At 43.1% G+C, this 24,009-nt stretch overlaps 1 protein-coding gene across 1 annotated transcript in view; it reads left to right on the top strand.

Annotated features, from left to right (window-relative positions):
• LOC137374885 (transient receptor potential cation channel subfamily V member 5-like) overlaps positions 1-24,009 on the top strand; it is a 177,559-nt gene that overhangs the window by 37,405 nt on the left and 116,145 nt on the right. Inside the window, exons 3-4 of the mRNA XM_068041462.1 lie at positions 12,006-12,128; positions 21,608-21,748. Of these exons, the coding sequence (XP_067897563.1) occupies positions 12,006-12,128; positions 21,608-21,748 (264 nt within the window). The remainder of the gene's footprint in view (positions 1-12,005; positions 12,129-21,607; positions 21,749-24,009) is intronic.

Below are 24,009 nucleotides of genomic sequence, written 5' to 3'. Positions count from 1 at the left end.
GAAATTATTGAACTCAATGTTCAGTCCAGCAGGCTGTAGTGTGCCTAATCAGTAGATGAGATGCTGTTCCTCGAACTTGCGTTGATGTTCACTGGAACACTGCAGTAATCCCAGGACAGAGATGTGAGCATGAGAGCAGGGGGGAGTGTTGAAATGGAAAGCAACCGGAAGCTCAGGGTCCTGCTTGCGGACTGAGTGGAGGTATTCCGCAAAGCGGTCACCCAGTCTGCGCTTGGTCTCCCCAGTGTAGAGGAGACCACATTGTGAGCAGCGAATACAGTATACTACATTGAAAGAAGTACAAGTAAATCGCTGCTTCATCTGAAAGGAGTGTTTGGGGCCTGGGATAGTGAGGAGAGAGGAGTTAAATGGGCAGGTATTACACCTCCTGCGATTGCAGGGGAAGGTGCCATGGAACGGGGACGAGGTGGTGGGGGTAATGGAGGAGTGGACCAGGGTGTCGTGGAGGGAACGATCCCTTCGGAATGCTGACAGGGCAAGGGAGGGGAAGATACCTTTGGTAGTGGCATCACGCTGGAGGTAGCGGAAATGGCGGAGGATGATCCTTTGGATATGGAAGCTGATGGGGTGGAAAGTGAGGACAAGGGGAACCCTGTCACGGTTCTGGGAGGGAGGGGAAGGGTTGAGGGCAGAGGTACGGGAAATGGGCCAGACACGGTTGAGGGCCCTGTCAACAACAGTGGGGGGGAATCCTCGGTTGAGGAAAAAGAAGGTCATACCAGGAGCACCGTCTCCGTGTCCGGCCCATTTCCCGTACCTCTGCCCTCAACCCTTCCCCTCCCTCCCAGAACCATGACAGGGTTCCCCTTGTCCTCACTTGCCACCCCATCAGCCTCCATATCCAAAGGATCATCCTCCGCCATCGTTCCCTCCGTGACACCCTGGTCCACTCCTCCATTACCCTCACCACCTCGTCCCCGTCCCATGGCACCTTCCCCTGCAGTCGCAGGAGGTGTAATACCTGCCCATTTACCTCCTCTCTCCTCACTATCCCAGGCCCCAAACACTCCTTTCAGGTGAAGCAGTGATTTACTTGTACTTCTTTCAATGTAGTATACTGTATTCGCTGCTCACAATGTGGTCCCCTCTACATTGGGGAGACCAAGCGCAGACTGGGTGACCGCTTTGCGGAACACCTCCGCTCAGTCCGCAAGCAGGACCCTGAGATTCCGGTTGCTTTCCATTTCAACACTCCCCCCTGCTCTCATGCTCACATCTCTGTCCTGGGATTGCTGCAGTGTTCCAGTGAACATCAACGCAAGCTCGAGGAACAGCATCTCATCTACTGATTAGGCACACTACAGCCTGCTGGACTGAACATTGAGTTCAATAATTTCAGAACATTACAGCCCCCCATTTTACTTTCATTTTTAGTTGTTTTTTCTTTTTTTCTTTTTTACATTTTTTACAATCTTTTTTGCATTTATTTCATTTCCTCTTAGTTTGTTCAGTTTGCTTACCCACTGTTTTTTTTTCGTGTTTGCACTTGCTGCTGTTCAATATTCAGTCCGTTAACACCTTTTCTGTACTAATGCTTTGTCTTTCAACACACCATTAACATATTGTTTGCCTTTGCTCCATGACCTTTTGGTCAGCTATGTGGCCTTGTCCAATCTACACCTTCTCCTTTGTTATCTCTTGCCCCACCCCCACCTCACTTGCTTATAACCTGTGACATTTTTAATATTTGTCAGTTCCGATGAAGGGTCACTGACCCGAAACGTTAACTCTGCTTCTCTTTCCACAGATGCTGCCAGACCTGCTGAGTGGTTCCAGCACTTCTTGTTTTTATTTCAGATTTCCAGCATCCACAGTATTTTGCTTTTACATAATGAAATGATTTGTCACTGCATTGTAGTTGGCCTGTGAGATGGAAGACTGGCAGAAAGTCCTAAACTCAAACCTGACTTTACATTTCAGAAAGTAATACAACAGACAAGATAAAGAGAAACTGTTAAAAAAGCAACACATGGTAATTATTTTTACTTTTCAATTCGGATGATTTCTAGAACAGGTAAAGATACAAGGTAAATGCCAGCAGTCAAGAAGTATCCCAGCTAAAATATATTCTGAATCAAAGCCAAGCATGGAGGAAGAAACTCCCTGATAAACTGAAAGCCTGTGACAGGTGTAAATTTTGCTACCACACCCCAGAAATATGAGCTTTGCTAGACACATGAACTACCTCATACGTCCAAAGAAGAGGTTTTTTTCCACCCTGTGCACTAGAAAACAAAAACATTCTTGCAAGTCAACATGATTATCTATCACAGAGTATGTATCACAGAGTGAAATTAAACAAAAATACAGAAATCCCTGAACAAGAAGGCTGCTCCATACTAATATCTCAGTTGATTTTAAAAAGGAGTGGATGTGATGGTCAGTCCCTAGAAAAGCTCATAGTTGCTTTGCTGAAACTGTCACAACAGAGGCTGACCTAAACCTTGTATGTGTTTAATAATTCCCTGAAGTTATGTGGCAAATTTATAGGCAAGATACTTCTATAAAAATGTAGTAGAAAAATTAATTTATTATTAGTAAGGCTGCTAAAAATTGAAGTCTTCAGGCTAGTGTCTAGTATATATATTCTTTAGAACTGAGGAAAAGACAATAAAAGGAATAATTCCAGCATCTGATCAAGTTCTCGGGAGTACTGGATCAAAGGGAAGCTTAATGCAAAGCTTTTTCCCATCTCTGTTCCCTTGTATTTCAATTCTACTGACATTGAAAGAAGAAATTACCAAGATGGAATAGAAAGATGTGATTTCTCAGATGGAAATGGCCACTGACTTATGTTGTTACTTGTGTTACTTGTTTCTTCTTAATCTTCTTAATCTGAAAACCAAATAACAAAGTATGAATCTGTGAGATTTAAGTAAGCTAAATGCTATGAGAAATATTTACAGTTATCAGCAGTCCAGATTCCATCCCTGTCGAGAGAAGCAGAACTGGTCTCCAAATAGGATGCTAGTTCAGAAATTTGGCAAATACCAGTTTCAAGACTGACAGCTCTACTAACGATAATTATCACATTGGATGGTTCTACTTAAAGATACTACAGTTCATGATTTCCTCAACACCATTTTGATTTCAGATACAAATGTTAAAAGGTTTGGAAGGCATTCTATACCAAATGAAATCATGGTTTATGAAGAGATCAAATCAGAACATGATCAACTCATGGTGGTCCTTGGCTGGTTCCAACACAATAGGTTAGATTGACTGACAAGTGTGAATTCTGAAAGACAAGGATAAATTCTTAGGACATGTAATAGGTCTGTCAAGAGTTAAAAAGATTTTGAGAATAGATGCCCCCACCGATTGATTCTGCACATCAGTGATTTGTAGGTAGGATGAGTCAACTAGGAAAGTTCACACCATATCTAACAGAGCAAACAAAACCACTCAATGATCAGATGTGTAAACACCTGGGGTTGAACTGGTACTCAGCAGCAAATATTTTGCAAGATAAAAATTAAACTGGTATTTTCTGCCTTGAGAGGGTGGTCACAGTATTTGTAGACATTTCACCATAAGACCTTAGTGGTGCACTGCTGCAGAAATTTTAGGAAAAATGTTGCAGCTAGCAGATTATGGTCCATGATCATAACAGAAATATGCTACATGCGCATCAGAAAGGTTCAGCAAATGTCCAATTAGAAAGATTTTCCAGACTAAAGCTCTAAAAATGAATTTCTAGCATGCATTTATAGCTTTTTGCTTATGCTTTTTAAGCTCTTGTCATAGAGTCATTATGGAACAAAAGGAGGCAATTCAGCCCATTGAATCCATACCAGCACCCTGTAGAGCAACCCCGCCAGTCCCATCTCCTGCTCTATCCCCGTAGCCTTGCAAGTTTATTTCCCTCAAGTGCCCATCCAACTTCCTTTTGAAATCATTCATTGTCTCTGCTTCCACCACCCTCGTAGGCAGTGAGTTCCTGGTCATTACCACTCTGCGTAAAAAAGTTCTTCCGCATATTTCCCCTGCATCTCTTGCCCAAAACCTTTAATCTGTGTCCCCTAGACCTTGCACCATCAGCTAATGGGAGCAGCTTTACTTTGTCTACCTTATCTTAGTCTGTCATAATCTTGTCAACCTCCATCAAATCTCCCCTCAATCTCCTTTGCTTCAAGGAGAACAACCTCCGCTTCTATCAACCTAACCTTGTAGCTAAAATCCCCCATCCCCCATCCTGTCAAAGACCTTCATATCCTTCCTAAAGTGTGGTGACCAGAACTGGATGCAATACTCTAGTTACATAGGATATAAGATATGTGGCACAGTAACAGGCCATTCAGCCCAACTAGTCCATGCCAGTGTTCATGCTCCACTTGAGCTTGCCTGATCTAAATCTATCATTATAACCCTCTATTCCTTTATCCCTCATATGCTTGTCTAGCCTCCCCTTAAATGGATCTATACTATTCGCTTGAATTATTCCCTGAGGTAGTGAGTTCCATATTCTCATCACTCTTTGAGTAAAGACGTTTCTTCTAAATTCCCTATTGGATTTCTTCGTGACTATCGTATATTGATGGTCTCTAGTTATGCCCTTCCCCAAAGAGAAAACACTGGGCTGAATTTTGCAAGTGCACCACAGTTCGCGATGACGTAAAGGGGGGCAGCCACTCCGTCCCCGGCAACACCACACAGGTGCCAGCGCCATTTTTAAAGGGCTTTAAGCCCTTCAGTTGCATTTTAAAATTTAAAGCTCCCAATCTCCGGGATATAACTATGAAATGTCATTTCAAATATAAATCACTTCTCCCATCCCCACAATGGGTAAAAATATACATCAATCACACTCTTCCCCCATAATAAACCTTTAATAGTATTCTGAACTTTCCCCCCAATATTTGTTCCCTTTGACTCTCAACCCCTTCCCACTATCCCATTAGTCAGCAAAGATTGTTTACCCTACTCCTCCTCCCCTCCCGCCCTGAAAATTCTATTCCTCCCCCCTCCCCACCAGGTTCACGCCCGGAACTCTATATGGAGTTCCAAAGGCGCGTGGAGTACGAATGGCGGCTGTAAAATCAGTGTGGGACGGCCACCGCCTGCAGGTAAGTTCATTTACATCTCTTTATTTTCAATTTGAATATTAAGGTAAGGGCCCACCGCCAGGCGGCGGGGGGCCGCACCGAGGTACCCCCGCCGCCGGTAATATGCGGTGGGCCCTTCTTGCGTCACAGCATCAAGGAGCCTGTAAAATTCAGCCCATTGTCTCTATCCACTCTATCAAAACCTTTAATAATCTTAAAGACCTCTATTAGGTCCCCCTGCAGCCTTCTTTTTTCAAGAGAAAAGAGACCAAGCCTGTCAATCCTTTCCTGATAAATACCCATGCATTTCTAGTATTATTCTTGTAAATCTTCTCTGGCTGAACCAGAGCTTTATAATGGCTCAGCATAACTTCCCTGTTTTTGTGCTCAATACCTCTATTTATGAAGCCCAAAATCTCATATGCTTTGCTAACTACTCTCTCAATATGTCCTGTCACTTTCAAGGATCTATGCACATGGACCCCAAGGTCCCTCTGTCCTTGAACACTTTAGAACTGTGCCATTATGTCTATATTGCCTCTCCCTATCCCTTCTGCCAAAATGCATTACCTCACCCTTGTCTGTATTAAACTCCATCTGCCACTTGTCTGCCCATTCTGTTAGCCTATCTACATGTTGTTGCAGTTCATTTGTATCAACCTCGCCTCCAAATTTGGTGTCATCGGCAAATTTTGAAATTTTACTCTGTGTTCCAATATCCAAGTCATTTTTACATACATATATATATATATATATATAAACAGTGGTCCTAGCACTGGACATTGGGGAATACCATTGTCTACCATCCCCCAGACTGAAAAACAACCATTTACCATAACTATAATAAAAGCAAAATACTGCGGATGCTGGAAATCTGAAACAAAAACAAGAAATGCTGGAATCACTCAGCAGGTCTGGCAGCATCTGTGGAAAGAGAAGCAGAGTTAACGTTTCGGGTCAGTGACCCGAAACGTTAACTCTGCTTCTCTTTCCACAGATGCTGCCAGACCTGCTGAGTGATTCCAGCATTTCTTGTTTTCATTTACCATAACTCACTGTTTTCTGTCCTTAAGCCAAATTTTCATCCAAGGTGACACTGACCCTCCTATTCCATGAGCCTCAGTTTTATCAAATGCTTTCTTCAAATTCATATAGACAATATCCATTGCATTCCTTCATCAACCTTCTCTGTTACTTCATCAAAAATTGCAATTATATTAGTCAACCATGATCTGTCTTTTACAAATCTGTGCTATCTCTCCTTAATTAACTCAAACCTCTCCAAACGCCTTGAATAAAGGTGTCATATTTGCTACTTTCCAATCCTCTGGCCCTTCTCCCACATCTAGGGAAGATGGAAGATTATAACAAAACCTTCCACTATCTCCATTCCCACCTCCTGAGCAACCTGGGTGATTTATCCACTGTAAGCATAGCCAACCTTTCTAATACATCCAGCCTATCAATTTTCACCCCATTCATTACCATCTCCACTTCTACCGAAATTTTGTCAGCATCCTCTTCCTTATTAAGTAATTTATATCTGTGCTTACTCTAGCCTTGCCCTGCACCTCTGAGCATTTACCACCTTCTTTGTCCCTAATAGGGTCCACCACACATGCCAGTAGAAGACTTTTGGGTTCACAAGATATCACAGAATATTTGAGATCAATATTTGCACATAAATAAATACCAAAAAGGTAATTTCAGATCATGGCCAATTTTGAATTCTGGACTTTGATATATTTACAAAGTAATAAGGCCTTGTTCACATTGAAGCAACATCAGCTATTTGAAAAATAATGGTCAGGTGGAGACAGCAGTGCAGAGACATCATCATTCTTCAATAGAAAATAGATAGAGCCCTGCAGAATTGCTGAAAAGCAGATAGTTAAGAATGCTTCCAGGAAACATCTGCCCTGAATAGTCATACCTGGCCAGCTTCAGAAAAGGAAAAAAGCCTGAAAAATATGTCAAGTGAAAGACTTCAGTCGACAACATGGAATGAGGTCATACCAAATGCAAGAAAAAGAAAAATAATATGAGGCAACCACATGTTGATCATCTGTTGTTGAGATACCGAGAAGTTTAGTTTGGTCAAACAGAGATCATCCTGTGTCAGAACCAGCAGATGCTGATATGGCTGGAGAGTCCTACACGGCCACTGCAGGATCCAAAATTCTTCATAAAGGGACATAGAGGTCAACTTAGGTTGATAAGATATAGTTTAAGTACCTGATGAAAATATCCACACATGCTCTGGAAAACTGTTACCTAAAGGCCTAAACTTACCAAAGAAGTAATTTTTGAACACAAATGTAAATAACGTGGGGCTTTGTATCAGTGACATCTGTGAAATATGAGCTGTCTTAGAAATAAGTTTGTAAATGTACTGAATTTGAAATATTGAAAAGAAGTTTCAGTACATCCCACATCTTAAATTAGGAAAATAAATGTTTGATATTGGCTGGAATTATACGTCCCAGCAGTGGTCCTGCCCATTGGCTGAAGAGTCAGTGGTGAGCCCACCTCCACTGGGACTGGAACCCATGCAGCGATTTTGTGTGGCCCAGGCCCTTAATTGGCTTTGGTTGGGGCTTCAGCCTGTCTGAGTCAGGAAGTCCCATCTCCAAGAGTTGCTGGCCAATCAGAGGGCGGGCAGCTCCTCAGTCCCAGCAGCGCCACCAAGAGCGGTGGCCACTCTGGGACTGCACCAGCGAGAGCAGCAACAGGGATGCCGGCCTCAAATAATGTGACTGGGGTCTCGGGCCTCGCCGGGGACAATCAGCTGGGCCACGGCGAGGGGGGTGGTGGTCGATCTAGAGGAGGGGAGGGAGGTGCTCCAGTAGGAGCGGCTTGTGCTCCTGGGGTGGCCCTCTGTGGGGCACAGGGTGCCTGATCAGGCAGGCACCTCCCCAACCCCCGTGCCTGCAAGGAGGCTGCCAGGTATTGCTGGACAGCCTACTTAGTTGGCGAAGTGTCCATCCGCTGCTGGTAATATGCCAGCAGCAGCAGGAGGAGGCCCTTAACCAGCAATTTATTGGCCAACTAAGGGCCTTAATTGGCCTGGGGTGGGTGGACAGTTTTCCACCTCCCCCGCTGCAAGTAATATGGTAGTGGGGGCAGGTAGGCGACAGGAACAGCACCCCTTCCCTCCCCAGCAACCCCTCCCCCACCGCCGGCCTCCAGCCTGCTCCCGGGGGTGTGGGGGCAAAAGTTCCAGCTATCCTTTCAGCTAAAGAAATGGAATTTAATGTTATCTATGTGACATGGTTATAATGGCAGATTATGCTGGCTCAGAGTCAGCCATTATAGAGCAGCTCTCTCCTCCAGACTGTTAGGAACAGAGATGGGTGCAGCTAGAAGTTTGAAGTTTGTGGACATGCCAGCTAATCCATTGTTGCCTCCCCACTCCTTACACTAGTGACCCTGGGCCTTGAATGATGACCCCAAACTTAGACATCTTCATATGTGCCACTTCCTATCCCATGGATCACCATGAAAACAAAATGATGTCACCAGCATGCGAACAAGCAACGCTCCAAACTGTCTGATTCATTTCTCTGCACCTTCCAATGTCCATAGGGACAGACAGTCATAGGGCCGCATGTACCTGTACTTCTGTATCATTATAATTCACTTGTTTGTAATGCCACAGGTCTGAATCTGATTAAAAGAAATAGCATTATTTTTGGGGTAATGAAGTAATTTCTGGAACAGGAGAGGGCTATACCAAAGGGACAGCATTCACTTTAATTGAAACAGCACCAGTATTCTTGTAAGTGGAACAGTGGGGGAGGATTTAAAGCATTTTGTTTGGAATTATGGGAAATTCTAAATTTGAGACTAGAGAGGGAAGTTAATAAAGTTATTGGAATGGAAGGAGAAGGCTTAGTTGAAATAAATAATGAGACAATACTATCAGAGGAGAAGGGAAAGAAAACAGACTGTACAGCAATGAGAAATTGAAAACATGGTTATAGAAGGGGTAGAGGATATCAAAAAAATGAGAAAACCAGGAAAAAAAAGAATATGCGTCAATTTACAGAGTAGCATTGAGTGGTTATGTTGACAGGATTGAGTGGTATGCACATGAATGCATAAAGGATTCAAAACAAAATTGGAGAATTAGAATCATTAATAACAATGGAAGGAAGTGATCTAGTAATTATAGTAGTCATAATATTTTAGGAGAGAAAGAAAGGGCAAAAGTGGGTGGGGTACCTTAAGATAGCATACATATAGATGAAGTTGAGAAATAGAAATGGAAATGGTACAATTTTTGATGTGTTAAGAATTACAGGCCAACAAACAGTGCAAATGAACTAGAAAGGGAAATCTGCTGACAGTTGAAAGACGCGTAGAAAAACCAATATTACATGATTTTAACTACCCCAAGGCAGAGAGAAGTAAAGATAATGCATGTGGCTAAAGTGGGGAATGTTTTTTACAATGCATCCAAGACTGCTTCTTAGATCAGCATGTTTCTAGTCCAACAAGCAATGCTTGATTTATTTCCAGGAAATGTAGTGTGGAAAATAACTAATGAAAAAATTAAAAGAACAATTGGGAAAGAGTGACCACAACATAGGATTGATGCTAGAATAGAAATGGACAATGAAGAGACAAAGATAACAGTGTTGAATAGGGAAAATACATAGTTCAGTGAGATAAAAAAGGAATCTAGCCCCGAGAGAAAAATGAGCAAACAGATCAACAGATTAGCAGCAGGAAGTTTTCAAATATGAGGTGCATAGAGTATAATATGAATATACCTCTATATGGTGAAAGGGGAGTGCATCAAGGTTTAGAATTCCATGGATAAACAGTTTAAAATTAAACAGAACTTAAAAGAGGAGGTATATGATAACAGCACAAAAATATTAAAGATAAATCATGAGGAGTATAGTAAATGTAGTGGAGAGATGAAAAGGGAAATAAAATATCTAAAAGTAAACATGAAAAAGACTAACAGATAATACAGATAACATAAAAGGAAATAGAACTTCTTTAAGCATATAAAAAGTAAGAAGAGTTAAAAAGGGTAGAATTCAAGGAGGAAGTCTAATTGTGGAGGTTAAAGGAGTGGCAGAGATATTAAATATTTTGCATTGTTTTTATAAATGATATTTAATAACTTTAGAAGTGACATTAGTAAGATGAAGGAAAGGCAGTAGATTTAGTATGAATTCATTTTCAGAATGTTTTCAATAACGTGGCTCATAAGAGGCTTGTTAGAAAATTTAGGTGTATGTTATAGGATGAAATCTAACAGAATGAATGGAAAGTTGATTGACCGACAGGAAACAAAAGATTTAGGATTAAATGGGTGTAGCTCGTAATTGAAGATAGGTTGAAAGTGGTGAACCATAGGGGTCATGTTTGTTCTCTGTGTATATATATTGAACTTGGGTATAGAGAATGCAATCTCAAGATTTGTTGACAACACAAAGGTGGACGTTTGGCAAACAGTGAGGCGGATTAGTGGAATGGAATGATAGATACAATTTACTGTAGATAAGTGTGCAGTAATATATTGGGGGGAAGATAAAACAAACGGGGGAATATATTGCTCTCCCCATGTCGGGTTTGGAGGTGGGGAGAGCATATAATCAGGCAAGATAGTGGCGGGGTGGGGAACCCCGCCACCTTCCCACCTCCACCCCAATTAAGTCCAGGGCGGGAAGGCCCATGGACAATTTTCCACTGTTGCCAATTGAGGCCCTTAAATGGGCAATTAATGCCCAATTAAAGCCATCATCCCACTGCTGCCGAAATTAGCCCAACGGCAGGCAGGCCTATCGCCGCACGGGAAGCACATCAATCAAATGTGTGCAGGTTGCTTGCCGGCTCCAGGGGGTGGGGAGGGGGTGGAGGGGGTCCCTTGTTAAAAGGCACAGTGCCTGAATGAGAGACCCAGCGTCAGGAAAGGGGGAGCTTCTGCTGAGTGCCACCCCCTGTCCTTGCTGTAGACCCCCCTATACCCCACTCCCCCATGACCCCACCTCACAAAACGCCTCCTGCTGTGACTTAGCTGTGGCCTGGTTCCAGGGCCTCGGGTGAGTCCAATACCGGCAGGAGCCACTGCCTCTGCAGTGGCGCTGCTCAGTTAAAGAGCTGCCGGCCTTTGATTGGCCAACCATTCTCAGCAGGCAGGGCTTCATCACTGGGTCCTTGATCCCGAGGAAGGCCCATTGCTGTCCACTTGTGCCTAAATTGGCACTTGATTTGGCAGACCTTCCCCAGAGGAGGTGACGCGGAGCTCTCGCTGCGCTTTTGCCGGTGGTTGAGACCCCGTCACCAAAGCAAAATCCCAGCCATGGAGTGGAGAATAGACTAAATGGAATGACAGTAAATGTGTGGGTGTCAAGAGAGGCTTAGAGATTCAGGTGTTTCATTCACTGAAAGTGCAAATGCAGGTAAATAAAGGCCAGTATAATTTTGAGTGATTGTGGCAGGGGCTATTGCATCTTTTAGGAGAAAATCAGATAAATATTTGAAGCAGAGGAAGATACCAGGCTTTGGAGAGAAAGCAGGACAATGGAATTTCTTTTAGATTACTGTAGCATTAAATTGGCACAGATTTGATGACTGAATGCCCTCCTACGCTGTAAACTAAGATGATTCAAACACCACATTTTCCAGGTTGGACCTGCAAGTACTGAACTATAAAAGGAAGACACGAGATGGCACAAATGGCCTTTTCTTGTCAATGTTTTTATATTTTCTTATATGGTCGAAGAGAATTGCAGATATCATTATTCATGGTATTGACAGAGGAGAGATATAACAGAGAGTGAACAGTTATGGGAATATAATTATTCATGCAACAGGAAACTAAAATTAGGCTTCTCCAGCGATTGTACTTGCTATCTTTCCTGTCTTACACTTTGATGGATGTATATCTATGCTTTTAAATCTTGCTTTGTTATATTATAGGTGCTGTTGGAGAAACTGTGTTGCATGTTGCAGCATTATATAACAGTAAGGAAGCTGCAATTATATTGCTCAATGCCTTTCCATTCTTAATTGATGAACCAATTGACTGCGAGATGTACAAGGGTAAGTGGCTGTAATCTTTGAATAAATATCAAAAAGATATACCCATCCTTCAGAAAGTTACTTTTAAAATGTATATTGTGGTTTTATTTCATTGCAAATACATTTCTTTATTACAAGCTCAGCTTTATCAGTGTATACTCATCTAACATCAGGTACAGTAATAGAAATAGCAGTGAGAATATCATTTTAGTGTTGGCAGGGGAAATAGGCAAGATGTGCACAGTGTTAAATCCTGCATGAAATTTTAAGTGATGATGGTGCTGGGAGAAAAGGTCTTCTGCTTGTCACTCTTAAAAAGATCACTTTCATTCTTCTTCCTTTGTCCTCGCCAACCGCTCTCACTTCCTGTTCTTCTGGAAGATTCTGAAACATATCATCACTATCCCACTTTGTGTCCCTGACTCCATGTTTGAATCTTTTCAATCTGGTTTCCTTTTGGTCACAGCATAAAACGAACCTGGTGAAAGTTACAAGTAAAGTTCTGTTTGATTGATTGTGGTTCATTTTCTCTCTTCATCCTCCTTAACCTCTCTGTGGCATTATTGACCACAACATCATCTCGAGCATCTCACCTCTGTGGTTCCACTCTTATTTATCCCTTTACCTTAGTCACCTTAGCATCTGATTCCTTTTTTCTTCCTGGATGACCACTCTAATGGTGTGAAACTTTGGTGTCCTGTTTGACTCTAGGTTCCACACCCAATCAATTGGCAAGGCCTTCACGCTATTGCTTTGTTTAGATTTGATATTTCAAATCCCCTCCTCACTGGTCTCCCAAACTCTATCTCTACATAGATTCCAACTTATCCAGAATGCTACCACCCTCATCCTATCCAACATAATGTCCTGTTTATTTATCATCTATATCCTTCCTGATTTTCATTGTCCCCCCCATCTCTTTGTGCATTGATTTCAAATTCCTCATCCACAATTCTGTCCATGGCTTTGCACCTCCCTGCATATGTAATCTGCTGTCCAATATGCTTCCACATATTCACTGCTCTTCTATTTCTGATCTACTATGTGCTTTCTCTTCCTTTTGCTCTTTCGTGTAGTACCAGAGTTTCTATAGATATTTAAAAAAGAAAAGAGTTAACAAAGTGAGTGTTGGTCATACAGAAAGTGAGTCTGGGGAATTAATAAGGGAAAATCAGTAGATGGCAGATGAATTGAACAGATATTTTGCATCAGTCTTCACCATAGAGGATACAAGTAACATCCCAGAAATAGCTGTATATCAGGAAATGGAAGGGAGGAAGGAACTCAAGAAAAGTACAGTCACCAGGGAAGCGGTACCGATCAAATTGTTGGAGCATCGGGCTGACAAGTCCCCAGGTCCTGATGGACTTCGCCCTATGGTCTCAAAAGAAGTGGCTAGTGAGATAATTGATGCGTTAGTTTTAATTTTCTAAAATTCCCTCGATTCAGGGAAGGTTCCATTAGATTGGAAAATAGCCAATGTAACTCCTTTATTCAAAAAGGGAGGGAGACAGAAAGCAGGAAACTAAGGCCAGTTAGCTTAACATCTGTCATGGGGAAAATGTTAGAAGCTATTATGAAAGACGTTATAGCAGGGCACTTAGAAAATTTCAAGTTAATCAGGCAGAGTCAACATGGTTTTGTGAAAGGGAAATCACGCTTAACCAATTTATTGGAGGACTTTGAAGAAGTAACATGTGCTGTGGATAAAGGGGAACCAGTGGATGTCCTGCACTTAGATTTCCAGAAGGCATTTGGTAAGGTACCACATCAAAGGTTATTGCGGAAAATAGAAGCTCATGGTGTAGTGGGTAACATTTGAGCATGAATAGAAGATTGTCTAGCTAACAGGAAATGTAAAGTAGGCATAACTGGCTCATTTTCTGGTTGGCAAGATGTAACGAGTGATGTGCCGCAGGGATCAGTGCTGGGGCCTCAACCTTTTACAATTTATATAAATGACTTGGATGAAGGGACTGAAGGTATGGTTGCTAAATTTGCTGAATATAGAAAGATAGTTAGGAAAGTAAGTTGCGACGAGGACATAAGGAAGCTACAAAGGGATATAGATGGGTTAACTGAATGGGCAAAGATCTGGAAAATGGAATATAATTTGGGAAAATGTGAAATTGCTCATTTTGGCAGGAAGAATAAAAAAGAAGCATGTTATCTAAATGGTGAGAGATTGCAGAGCTCTGAGATGCAGAGGGATCTGGGTGTCCTAGTGCATGAATCGCAAAAGGTTAGTATGCAGGTACACCACGTAATTAGGAAAGCTAATAGAATGTTATAATTTATTGCGAGAGGAAGTGAATACAAAAGTAGGGAGGTTATGCTTCAGCTTATACAGGGCATTGGTGAGACCACATCTGAAGTACTGTGTACAGTATTGGTCTCCTTATTTAAGGAAGGATGTAAATGCGTTGGAAGCAGTTAAGAGTAGGTTTACTGGACTAATACCTAGAATGAGCGGATTGTCTTATGAGGAAAGGTTGGACAGGCTAGGTTTGTACCCGCTGGAGTTTAGAAGAGTAAGAGGCGACTTGATTGAAACATATAAGATTCTAAGGGATCTTGACAGGGTGGATGTGAAATGGATGTTTTCTGTTGTGGGATAATCTGGTCTCTGTTTAAAAATAAGGTGTCGTCCATTTAAGACAGAGATGAAGAGAGTTTTTTTTCTCTCAGAGGGTCGTGAGGCTTTGGAATTCTTCCTCAAAAGGCAGTGGAAGCAGAGTCTTTGAATATTTTTAAGGCAGAGGTAGATAGATTCTTGATAAGCAAGGGGGTGAAAGGTTATTGGGGGTGGACGGAAATGTGGAGTTGAGGTTACAATCGGATCAGCCATGATCTTATTGAATCGCAGAGCAGGCTCGAGGGGCCGTGTGGCCTACTTCTGCTCCTAATTCGTGTGTTCGTATGTACCATCTGTGGCATGGCCCTCACCCCCCCGAACTCTCTTTGAAATCCCTTTGGCTGACTTCATCCATCCCCACTTTCAGAAGTTCCTTAAAGCCTAGCTCTTTAACCCTGTCTTCAGTCACTTCCCAGAGTTTCCTCATTTTCCTGCTTGGGTCCCAATCTCTGAAACACCTTGGGACGTTTTACTGTACTAAAGTAATTATATAAAAATAGTGTGCAGATAGCAAGCTGAGTGTGGAAATTCAAGTTCGGTGAGTGGGGATTTTAAATGTTATCTTAATAAAACTCTGGTCTGCAGTTAGCATTTAGCTAGGATTTACCCTCTAGATAAAGTAGGGTTAAGAAAGTAAAGTAGGGTTAAGAAAGTAAATTGAGGTTAAGAAAATAAAGTAAGTTTCTTACAGTCTTACGCAGAGATTAACAGTCTCTACTGCAGAGTTGCTGCTTAGTTAAGTTGCTGACCTGTCAAATCTGGTTGCTGCAGTTTCAGCTTCAAAAGGTATAAATACTGAGGTCTGGGTGCAGCCTGCAAACAGAGTGCAGCTAGTAAGCTGAGTGTGGAGAGTCAAGTTTGATGAGTGGCAAGTTCAGTGAAGGGGGGAGGAGGTGCTCCATTTTTCTACTTTTTTAACCCTTCAGTATTTGGTTCTTGCTTTGGTGCAGTGGAAGGATCTGTTTGGTGAGTACCTGGTAAGTTACTCTACTTATAATAAATAGTCTGCCGAGTGGAATGTACAGCTTGTGGCATGTGGGAAGTCATGAAAGCACCATGTGTTCTAGACAAACACTTTTGCAGGAAGTGTCACCAGCTGCAGAAGCATGAGCTCCGGGTTTCGGAACTCAAGCAGCGGCTGGAGTTACTGTTGTGCATCTGTGAGGCAGAGGAATATGTGGATAACATGTTTGGGGAGGTAGTCATACCACAGGTTAGGAGCATGCAGGCAGATAAGGAATGGGTGACCGGAAAAAGTCTAAGAGAACCAGGCAGGTAGTGCAGGAGTCCCCTGATACGATCTCACTCACTAATCAGTATTCCATTTTGGATACTGGTGAGGGAGATGGTTCCTCAGAGGAGTGCAGTCAGAGCCAAGTTAGTGGCACTGCAGGTGGTTCAGCTGCACAGGAGGGTAGGAAGAAGAGTGGAAGAGCAGTAGTGATAGGGGATTTGTTATTTAGGGGAACAGACAGGCGTTTCTGCGGCAGTAAACGTGACTCCAGGATGATGTGTTTCCTCCCTGGTGCCAGGGTCAAAGACATCACGGAGGGGCTGCAGGAAATTCTTCTGGGGGAGGGTGAACAGCCAGAGGTTGTGGTCCACATTGGTACCAATGACATAGGTAAGAGGGGAGATGAGATCCAGAAAGCACTTTTTATGGAGCTAGGAAGAAGATTAAAAAGCAGGACTTCAAAAGCAGTAATCTCAGGATTACTCCCAGTCCCACATGCAAGTGAGCATAGGAATAGGAGAATTGAGCGATTGAACACGTGGCTGGAGAACTGGTGTAGGAGGGAGGACATCAAATTTCTGAGACATTGGGACCAGTTCTGGGGCAGGTGGGACTTGTACAAGATGGACAGGTTGCATCTTAGCAGGACTGGGATGAATATACTCGCAGGGAGATTTGCTAGTGCTGTTGGGGAAGATTTAAAATGAGTTGTCTGGGTTATGGGAACCTGAGAGGCAGCTCAGATTGGAGGGAAGCAGGAGCAAGTATCAGAGGGGAATACTAAGGTGCACAAAATACTGGGGGAGTTAGATAGCACAAGAGTAGGGAATAGTAAGTTATTAGGTGAGGTCAGAGTAAGGGAGAAAGTAATAAAGTCTGAATCAGGGTTCATGTGCCTGCATGTGAATGCACACAGTGTGCTTAATAAGACTGGTGAGGTACAGGCACAGATTGGCATGTGGAAATATGGACGTCACAGAGGCGCAGTAGTTAACACCGCAGCCTCACAGCTCCAGTGACCCAGGTTCGATTTTGCGTACTGCCTGTGTGGAGTTTGCAAGTTCTCCCTGTGACCGTGTGGGTTTTTACCGGGTACTCCGGTTTCCTCCCACAGCCAAAGACTTGCAGGTTGGTAGGTAAATTGGCCATTATAAATTGCCCCTCTTATAGGTAGGTGGTAGGGTAATTGTGGGGATCTGGTAGGAATATGGGATGAATGTAGGATTAGTATAAATGGGTGGTTGATGGTCGGCACAGACTTGGTGGGCCGAAGGGCCTGTTTCAGTACTGTATCACTAAATACAATAAATAAATAATATGATGTTGTGGCTCTAACAGAGACTTGGCTGAAAGAAGGGCAGGATTGGGTGCTAAATATTCCTGAATACAAGGTTGGAAAGGGGAAAAAAGGGGAGAAGTGGCATTATTGATTCAGGAGAGCATTGCAGTGCTGGAGAAACTGAAGGACCCAGAGGGGTCGAGGACAGAATCAATTTGGCTAGAGTTAAGGAACAAAAATGGTGCATATACATTGCTGTTGTCTATTGACCACCAGCTTGTGGGAAGGACACGGAGGAACAAATTTGCAAGGAAATTACAGGGAGGTGCAAAAATTATCAGGTAGTTACAATGGGGGACTTTAATTGTCCGAACATAGACTGGGATAATAGTAGTGTGAGGGGCAAGAATTCCTAGAGCGTGTTCAGGAAAATTTGCTAGTCCAATGAGAAAGGAGGCACTGCTAGACCTGTTTCATGGGAATGAGGTGGATCAAGTATCAGTAGGAGAGCATTTAGGGTATAGTGATCACTGTGTCATAAAGTTTAGGCTGACTATGGAAAAGAGCAATGCAAGGTAAGAATAATTAACTGGGGGAAGGCCAACTTCAATGGAGTTAGAATAGAGCTGGGGCGAATAAATTTGGATCAAAAGCTGGCAGGAAAACCAGCAGATGAACAATGGGCTACCTTCAAAGAAGAGATAGTTCGGGCACAGTCAAGGTATGTTCCCTCAAAGGGGAAAAGTAGGGCAAACAAATCCAGAGCTCCCTGGATGACAAAAGAGGTAGGGATTAAGATAAAGAAGAAAATGTGTGCCAGGAAGACAATACTATTGAGAACCTGGCTGAATATAGAAGGTCCAGAGGGCAAGTGAAAAAGAAGCAAAGAGAAAACATGAAAAGAGACTGGCAGATAGCAGTAAAGGAAATCCCAAAGTTTTCTATAGGCATATAAATGGTAATAGGGTGGTAAAAGGGAGTGGTGCCGATTAGGGACCAGAAAAGGGATTTACACATGGAGGCAGAGGGCATAGCTGAGGTATTAAATGAATACTTTGCATCTGTCTTTAGCAAGGACGAAGATGCAACTCAGGCAATGTTGAAAGAGGAGGTAAATCAGACACTAGAGGGGTTTAAAATTGATAAGGAAGAAGTATTAGATAGGCTGTCTGTACTTAAAGTGGATAAAGCACCAGGACCAGATGAGATGCATCCAAGGATACTGAGGGAAGTGAGGGTGGAAATCGTAGAGGCACTGGCCATAATTTTTCAATCTTCCTTAGACTTGGGGGTGGTGCCAGAGGACTGGAGAATTGCAAACATTACACCCTTGTTCAAAAAAGGGTGTAAAGATACGCCCAACAACTCCAGGCCAGTCAGTTTAACTTAGATGGCGGGAAAACTTCTGGAAAAAATAATTCGGGACAAAATCAATAGTCACATGGATAAATGCAAGTTAATTAAGGAAAGCCAGCATGGATTTCTTGAGAGAAAATCATGTTTAACTAACTTGCTGGAGTTTTTTGAGGAGGTAACAGAGAGGGCTGATGAGGGCAATGCTGTTGATGTGGTGTACATGGACTTTCAAAAGGCATTTAATACAGTGCCACACAACAAACTTGTGAACAAACTTAGAGCTCATGGAATAAAAGGGACGGTAGCAACATGGATACGAAATTGGCTGGGTGACAGGAAACAAAGAGTAGTGGTTAATGGATGGTTTTTGGGCTGGAGGAAGGTTTGTAGTGGAGTTCCACAGGGATCAGTATTGGGACCCTTGCTTTTCCTGATATATATTAATGACCTAGACCTTGGTGTACAGGGCACAATTTCAAAGTTTACAGATGATTCGAAACTTGCAAGTAGTGTGAACTGTGAGGAGGAGAGTGTAGAACTTCAAAAGGACTTAGACAAGTTGGTGGAATGGGCAGACAGGTGGCAGATGAAGTTCAATGCAGAGAAATGTGAAGTGATTAATTTTGGTAGGGAGAACATGGAGAGACAATATAGATTAAAGGGAACAATTCTAAAGGGGGTGCAGGAGCAGAGGGACCTAGGTGTATATGTGCATAAGTCATTGAAGGTGTCGGGACAGATTGAGAGAGCAGCTAATAAAGCATACAGTATTCTGGGCCTTCTTAATAGGGGCATAGAGTACAAGAGCAAGGAAGTTATGTTGAACTTGTATAAGACACTAGTTCGGCCTCAGCTGGAGTATTGCGTCCAGTTCTGGGTGCTTTAGGAAAGAAGTGAGGGCATTGGAGGGAGTACAAAAAAGATTCACGAGGATGGTTCCAAGGATAAGGAATTTCAGTTTGAAAGATAGATTGGAGAAATTATGACTGTTTTCCTTGGAGAAGAGAAGGCTGCGAGGTGATTTGATAGAAGAATTCAAAATCATGAGGGGTCTGGACAGAGGTAAATAGAGAGTAACTGTTCCCACTTGTGAAAGGATCGAGAACGAGAGGGACAGATTTAAAGTATTTGGTAAGAGAAGCAAAAGTGACATGAGGAAAAACCTTTTCACGCAGCGAGTGGTTATGGTCTGGAATGCACTGCCTATGAATGTGGTGGAGGCAGGTTCAATTGAAGCATTCAAAAGTGAATTAGACAGTTATCTGAAAAGGAAGAATGTGCAGGGTTATGGGAAGAAGGCAGGGGAATGGACCTGAGGGAATCGCTCTTACAGAGAGCCAGTGTGGACCTGATGGGCCAAATGGCCTCCTTCTGCATTGTAACGATTCTGTGATAAATAAGTTCTTGTTGGTATCAGGGAGTGAAATGCTCTCCTACATCAGCATCAGGTACTCCCAGGCCAGGTGTAGCACTTGAGTTCTAATATTGGAAGAGAAGAGTGTGATATTTCAAATTCCAATGGCAATCATCCTTGTGCCATTTCTGGCTATGATTATTAATTTAGTAGTAATTAGTCTTGAATTAGGGGTAGCTTTGTGCTGGGTAATCAGCATTGTTAGAAATTAGGTTCCCCTATCCAAATGCATTTTCATATCGATCCTAATAGCCAATAGAGAGTGAAAACTTATATTCCTTCAGTTTGAGCTAAATTTAAGCCTAGATCAGTGCAATGAAAGAATAGTGTGATATTATTACCAAAATAATTGTCAGAAATTAATATCATGAAAGTGTGACCTTAGATGTAATTGTACATGAGTAATATGGTTTATGTAAAATTATAACCCATATTAAGACCAATAAACGATTGAATAATTTGTATTTCTTTAGTTGTTTCTCTAGATATGTATTTTATTGTAAGTAAATAAAGGATTTATTCAAGGCATTTCTTTGCCTTTTTTATTGGGGTATATATATTGACTTTGATATCTGGGTTCTGAGTAATGAGTTCTGAGTAATTAAAATCATATTTTAGACCAAACAATTGCTCCCTTTTCCAGTTTTGTGCATTTTTAGCAAGTTTCTATCAGTATCTTGAAGACATCCTGCTTCCTGTGACTGTTTCAAAACTGTTGCTACAATGAACACTGAATTACTTGGTAACGTAGGGCAGGATTTTCATTTCCTGGGACCCGATCCCACCATCAGGATGAAATGCAGGGAGGAACCTACAAATGCTGGTGGTGAGACCCAGAGGACAGTTTTGGAGGAGGCACCCAATTAAGCGGCTGCCTCCAGGAGCCCCATCCAATTAAGGGTGGCGGGCGAGCTCCCGAGGCTGGTGGGCCAATCAGAAGCCATCCAGCAGTCAAAGATTGGCAGTCCCACCGTCAGATGTGGGTGCTGCTGAAGTATGTAAGGAGGCACGAGGACACCTCCATTCCCAATCGCCAGCCACAAAAGGGATAAATAAAAGGGCCAGAAGAGTTGGGGGCCTTCGGCCATGAGGGGGGAAAGACCCACCAACGGTAATGGGCACTGCTGCGGTTGTGGCCAATTTTTGGAGCGGCACCATCCACATTGAATGGAGCCTCCAGCTATGATGTCTACCCAGCCTGCCGCTGGGAGGCTGCCACCGTCACCTGCCACGGCTAAGGGGATAACCATTCCTGCCATCATCCCAACTCCTTCATAAACCCGTGGAGGCGGGAACGTGTCATGGAGCTGGCCCAATGGGATTTTCCTCCTTTTCCGCGCCCCCCACCCCTGCCCAACCTCCAGACCCACCTCCACAAGCCATTGAAAATTCGGCCCATAGTATTAGATTAAGATAACTATCTACTGCAAAAAGGAATTCATAATTTAATTGCTTCTTTTCAAATTATTAATTCAAGCAGTGAAAATGACAGACCAAGTAAGTTGCAGAATGCACTTTGCACATACTATTATATGACAAGCTTTAATTTGCAATAATACTAGAATAGATGATCTGTCTTCAGGTGAAACTGCACTGCACATTGCAGTGGTGAATCAGAATGTGGACCTTATCAAGGAGCTGCTGGCACTAAATGCAGACATAAAACATTCTCGGGCTGTGGGAACATTTTTCACTCCAGGAAAAGACTGTCGATGTTATTATGGTATGGTAAGATTTCTTAAATGTATTTACAATAAAGCAGTGTTCTATGCTGGTTTTGCTGTTTTGAGTAATGTATATTACCACTCTTAATTGATGGTACAGATTTGATTCCCATTCAGGTGGTGGTAGTAGATGCTACAATTGGTCTCAATATCTCCAGTTTAAGGAGTCAATAAATCAACAGGATTCTATTTGCTATGCAGTGATTCTTACTCGAAACAGAATGAGAACATGATCAAGCTTGGCTATAATGTTGCTCACAATCAAATAACCTGCTGATTGTAACAGGTCAAATTCATAACTGAATAGTCATTGCAGCATGAGGGCTCTGAACAGAGTAGATAGGGAAAAACTGTTCCCACTGGTGGGAGGATCGAGAACAAGAGGGCACAGATTTAAGGTATTTGGTAAAAGAAGCAATAGCAACATGAGCAAAAACATTTTCAAAGCAGTGAGTGGTTAGGATCTGGAATACACTGCCTGAGAATGCAGTGGAGGCAGGTTCCATTGAGGCATTGAAGAGGGAATTGGATTGGTATCTGAAAAGGAAGAAGGTACAGGGCTACGAGGAGAAGGTGGAGGGCTGGCACTAGGTAAATTGCTGCTTCAGAGAGCTAGCGCAGACAAGACAGGTTGAATAGCCTCCATCTGTGCTGTAACAATCCTGTGATTCTGTGATCAGAGGGAGATTAGAAGAGTGCTGGTATTTATGAAAATGTTTATCTGTATGTAATGTAAAGGTACCACTTTCAGGACAGGAAGAGAGAAAGTTGAGAGTGATGGGGAAGAAAAGTTTTATTTTGTGTCTTTTCCTCATGCTCATGTGTCTGTGATCATCCTTTTTTCCTGGTGCTTGCTGCCTGTGAGGGTGGTGGAAGCGGAGACAATTAATGATTTTAAAAATGAACTAAATGGGCCCTGGAGGGAAATAAACTTGCAGGGTTACGGGGATCCAACGGGGGAACGAGACTGACTGGATTGCTCTTCAGAGAGCTGGCATGGACTGGATGCACCAAAATGGCCTCATTCCGTGCTGTAATGACTCTATGACTATGACCCCATGACTAAACTATTTTGTCTCAGTGGCATTGATATTGACTTCATGTGATAATGTGAAAGTGACAGCCTATTTTACATTTCTACCTGTTATTTTTATTTCCATTGACTTCAATGAAATTTTTTAAATGGGTGAGATCGAAAACAGGCTGCCCATTTGCTATCATTTTTTTATTCGTTCGTGGGATGCGAGCATTGCTGGCAAGGCCAGCATTTATTGAATATTCCTAATTGCCCTTGAGAAGGTGGTGGTGAGCTGCCTTCTTGAACTGCTGCCGTCCATGTGATATAGGTACACCCACAGTGTTGTTAGGGAGGGGAGTTCCAGGATTTTGACTCAGCGACAGTGAAGGAACAGCGATATAGTTCCAAGACAGGATGGCGTGTGGCTTCGATGGCACAGCCAAAATCTGCCCCAGTGTTTCAGATGTAGTGTTTTGACTGGATTAGCAGTTTTAAGATGGTGGCGCGGGAGTGAGGAGCTGAGTGGCCAGGACCATGCCAGTTCATCATGTCTGAGGGAAGGGAAGAGTTTTAATAACATTTGGCCATGGGAGGGGGTGGGGGATGGTTATGGGGATCCGATTCCTGGCGGTGATCTTTGCGATCCCTGGGGCCCAGGCCCGGTGGCAGGTTTTGCAGTCCTGTAGGCCCAGGCCTGGGGACAGGTTTATCGACCTTGGCAAAGGGGGAGAGGAATGTGCGGGGATATCAGTCCCCGTTGCGAGAAGAGAGACCTTGGTTGGGAGGGTGGGCTGGGGGTTGAGAGTGTGGTATGGTCCCGGCAGTGAAAGTATGGCCTCCCTCGTGTGAGGGAGGGTGTGGGAGAGAGAATGGAAGGAGGGAAGGGACTGTCGGAGAGAGCAGGAGGGAGAAAAGCAGGTAGGGTTAGAGTGAGAGGGTGCTTCAGCCTGAGCAGGTGGCTAAGGGTGGGGGAGGGATCTGGGAGAGGGAGAGATACTCTGGGAGGGGGTGACTTAGGGTGAGGTAGGTTTGAGGGTGGGAGTATGTGGTAGAAGGAGCCTGTGGGAGAGTGGCTGAGGGAAGTTTAAGGTTGGATGAGAGTGGTGGAGGAGGGTAGGTATTCCGTTCTGTTTATGTCCTCATGTCTTACTTGTGTAAGTCTATGTGTCAGTTGTGTCAGCATTATGCAGCAGAGTCTAGTCTCCAATTGTCTCCCTCCTCCTTGCTATTGGATCAAGATCT

The sequence above is a fragment of the Heterodontus francisci genome, chromosome 11 (assembly GCF_036365525.1).
Source record: "Heterodontus francisci isolate sHetFra1 chromosome 11, sHetFra1.hap1, whole genome shotgun sequence".
In the NCBI taxonomy this organism is placed as follows: domain Eukaryota; kingdom Metazoa; phylum Chordata; class Chondrichthyes; order Heterodontiformes; family Heterodontidae; genus Heterodontus; species Heterodontus francisci.
Note: the sequence above shows the minus strand (reverse complement) of the source record. Positions and strands in the feature narration are given on the sequence as shown.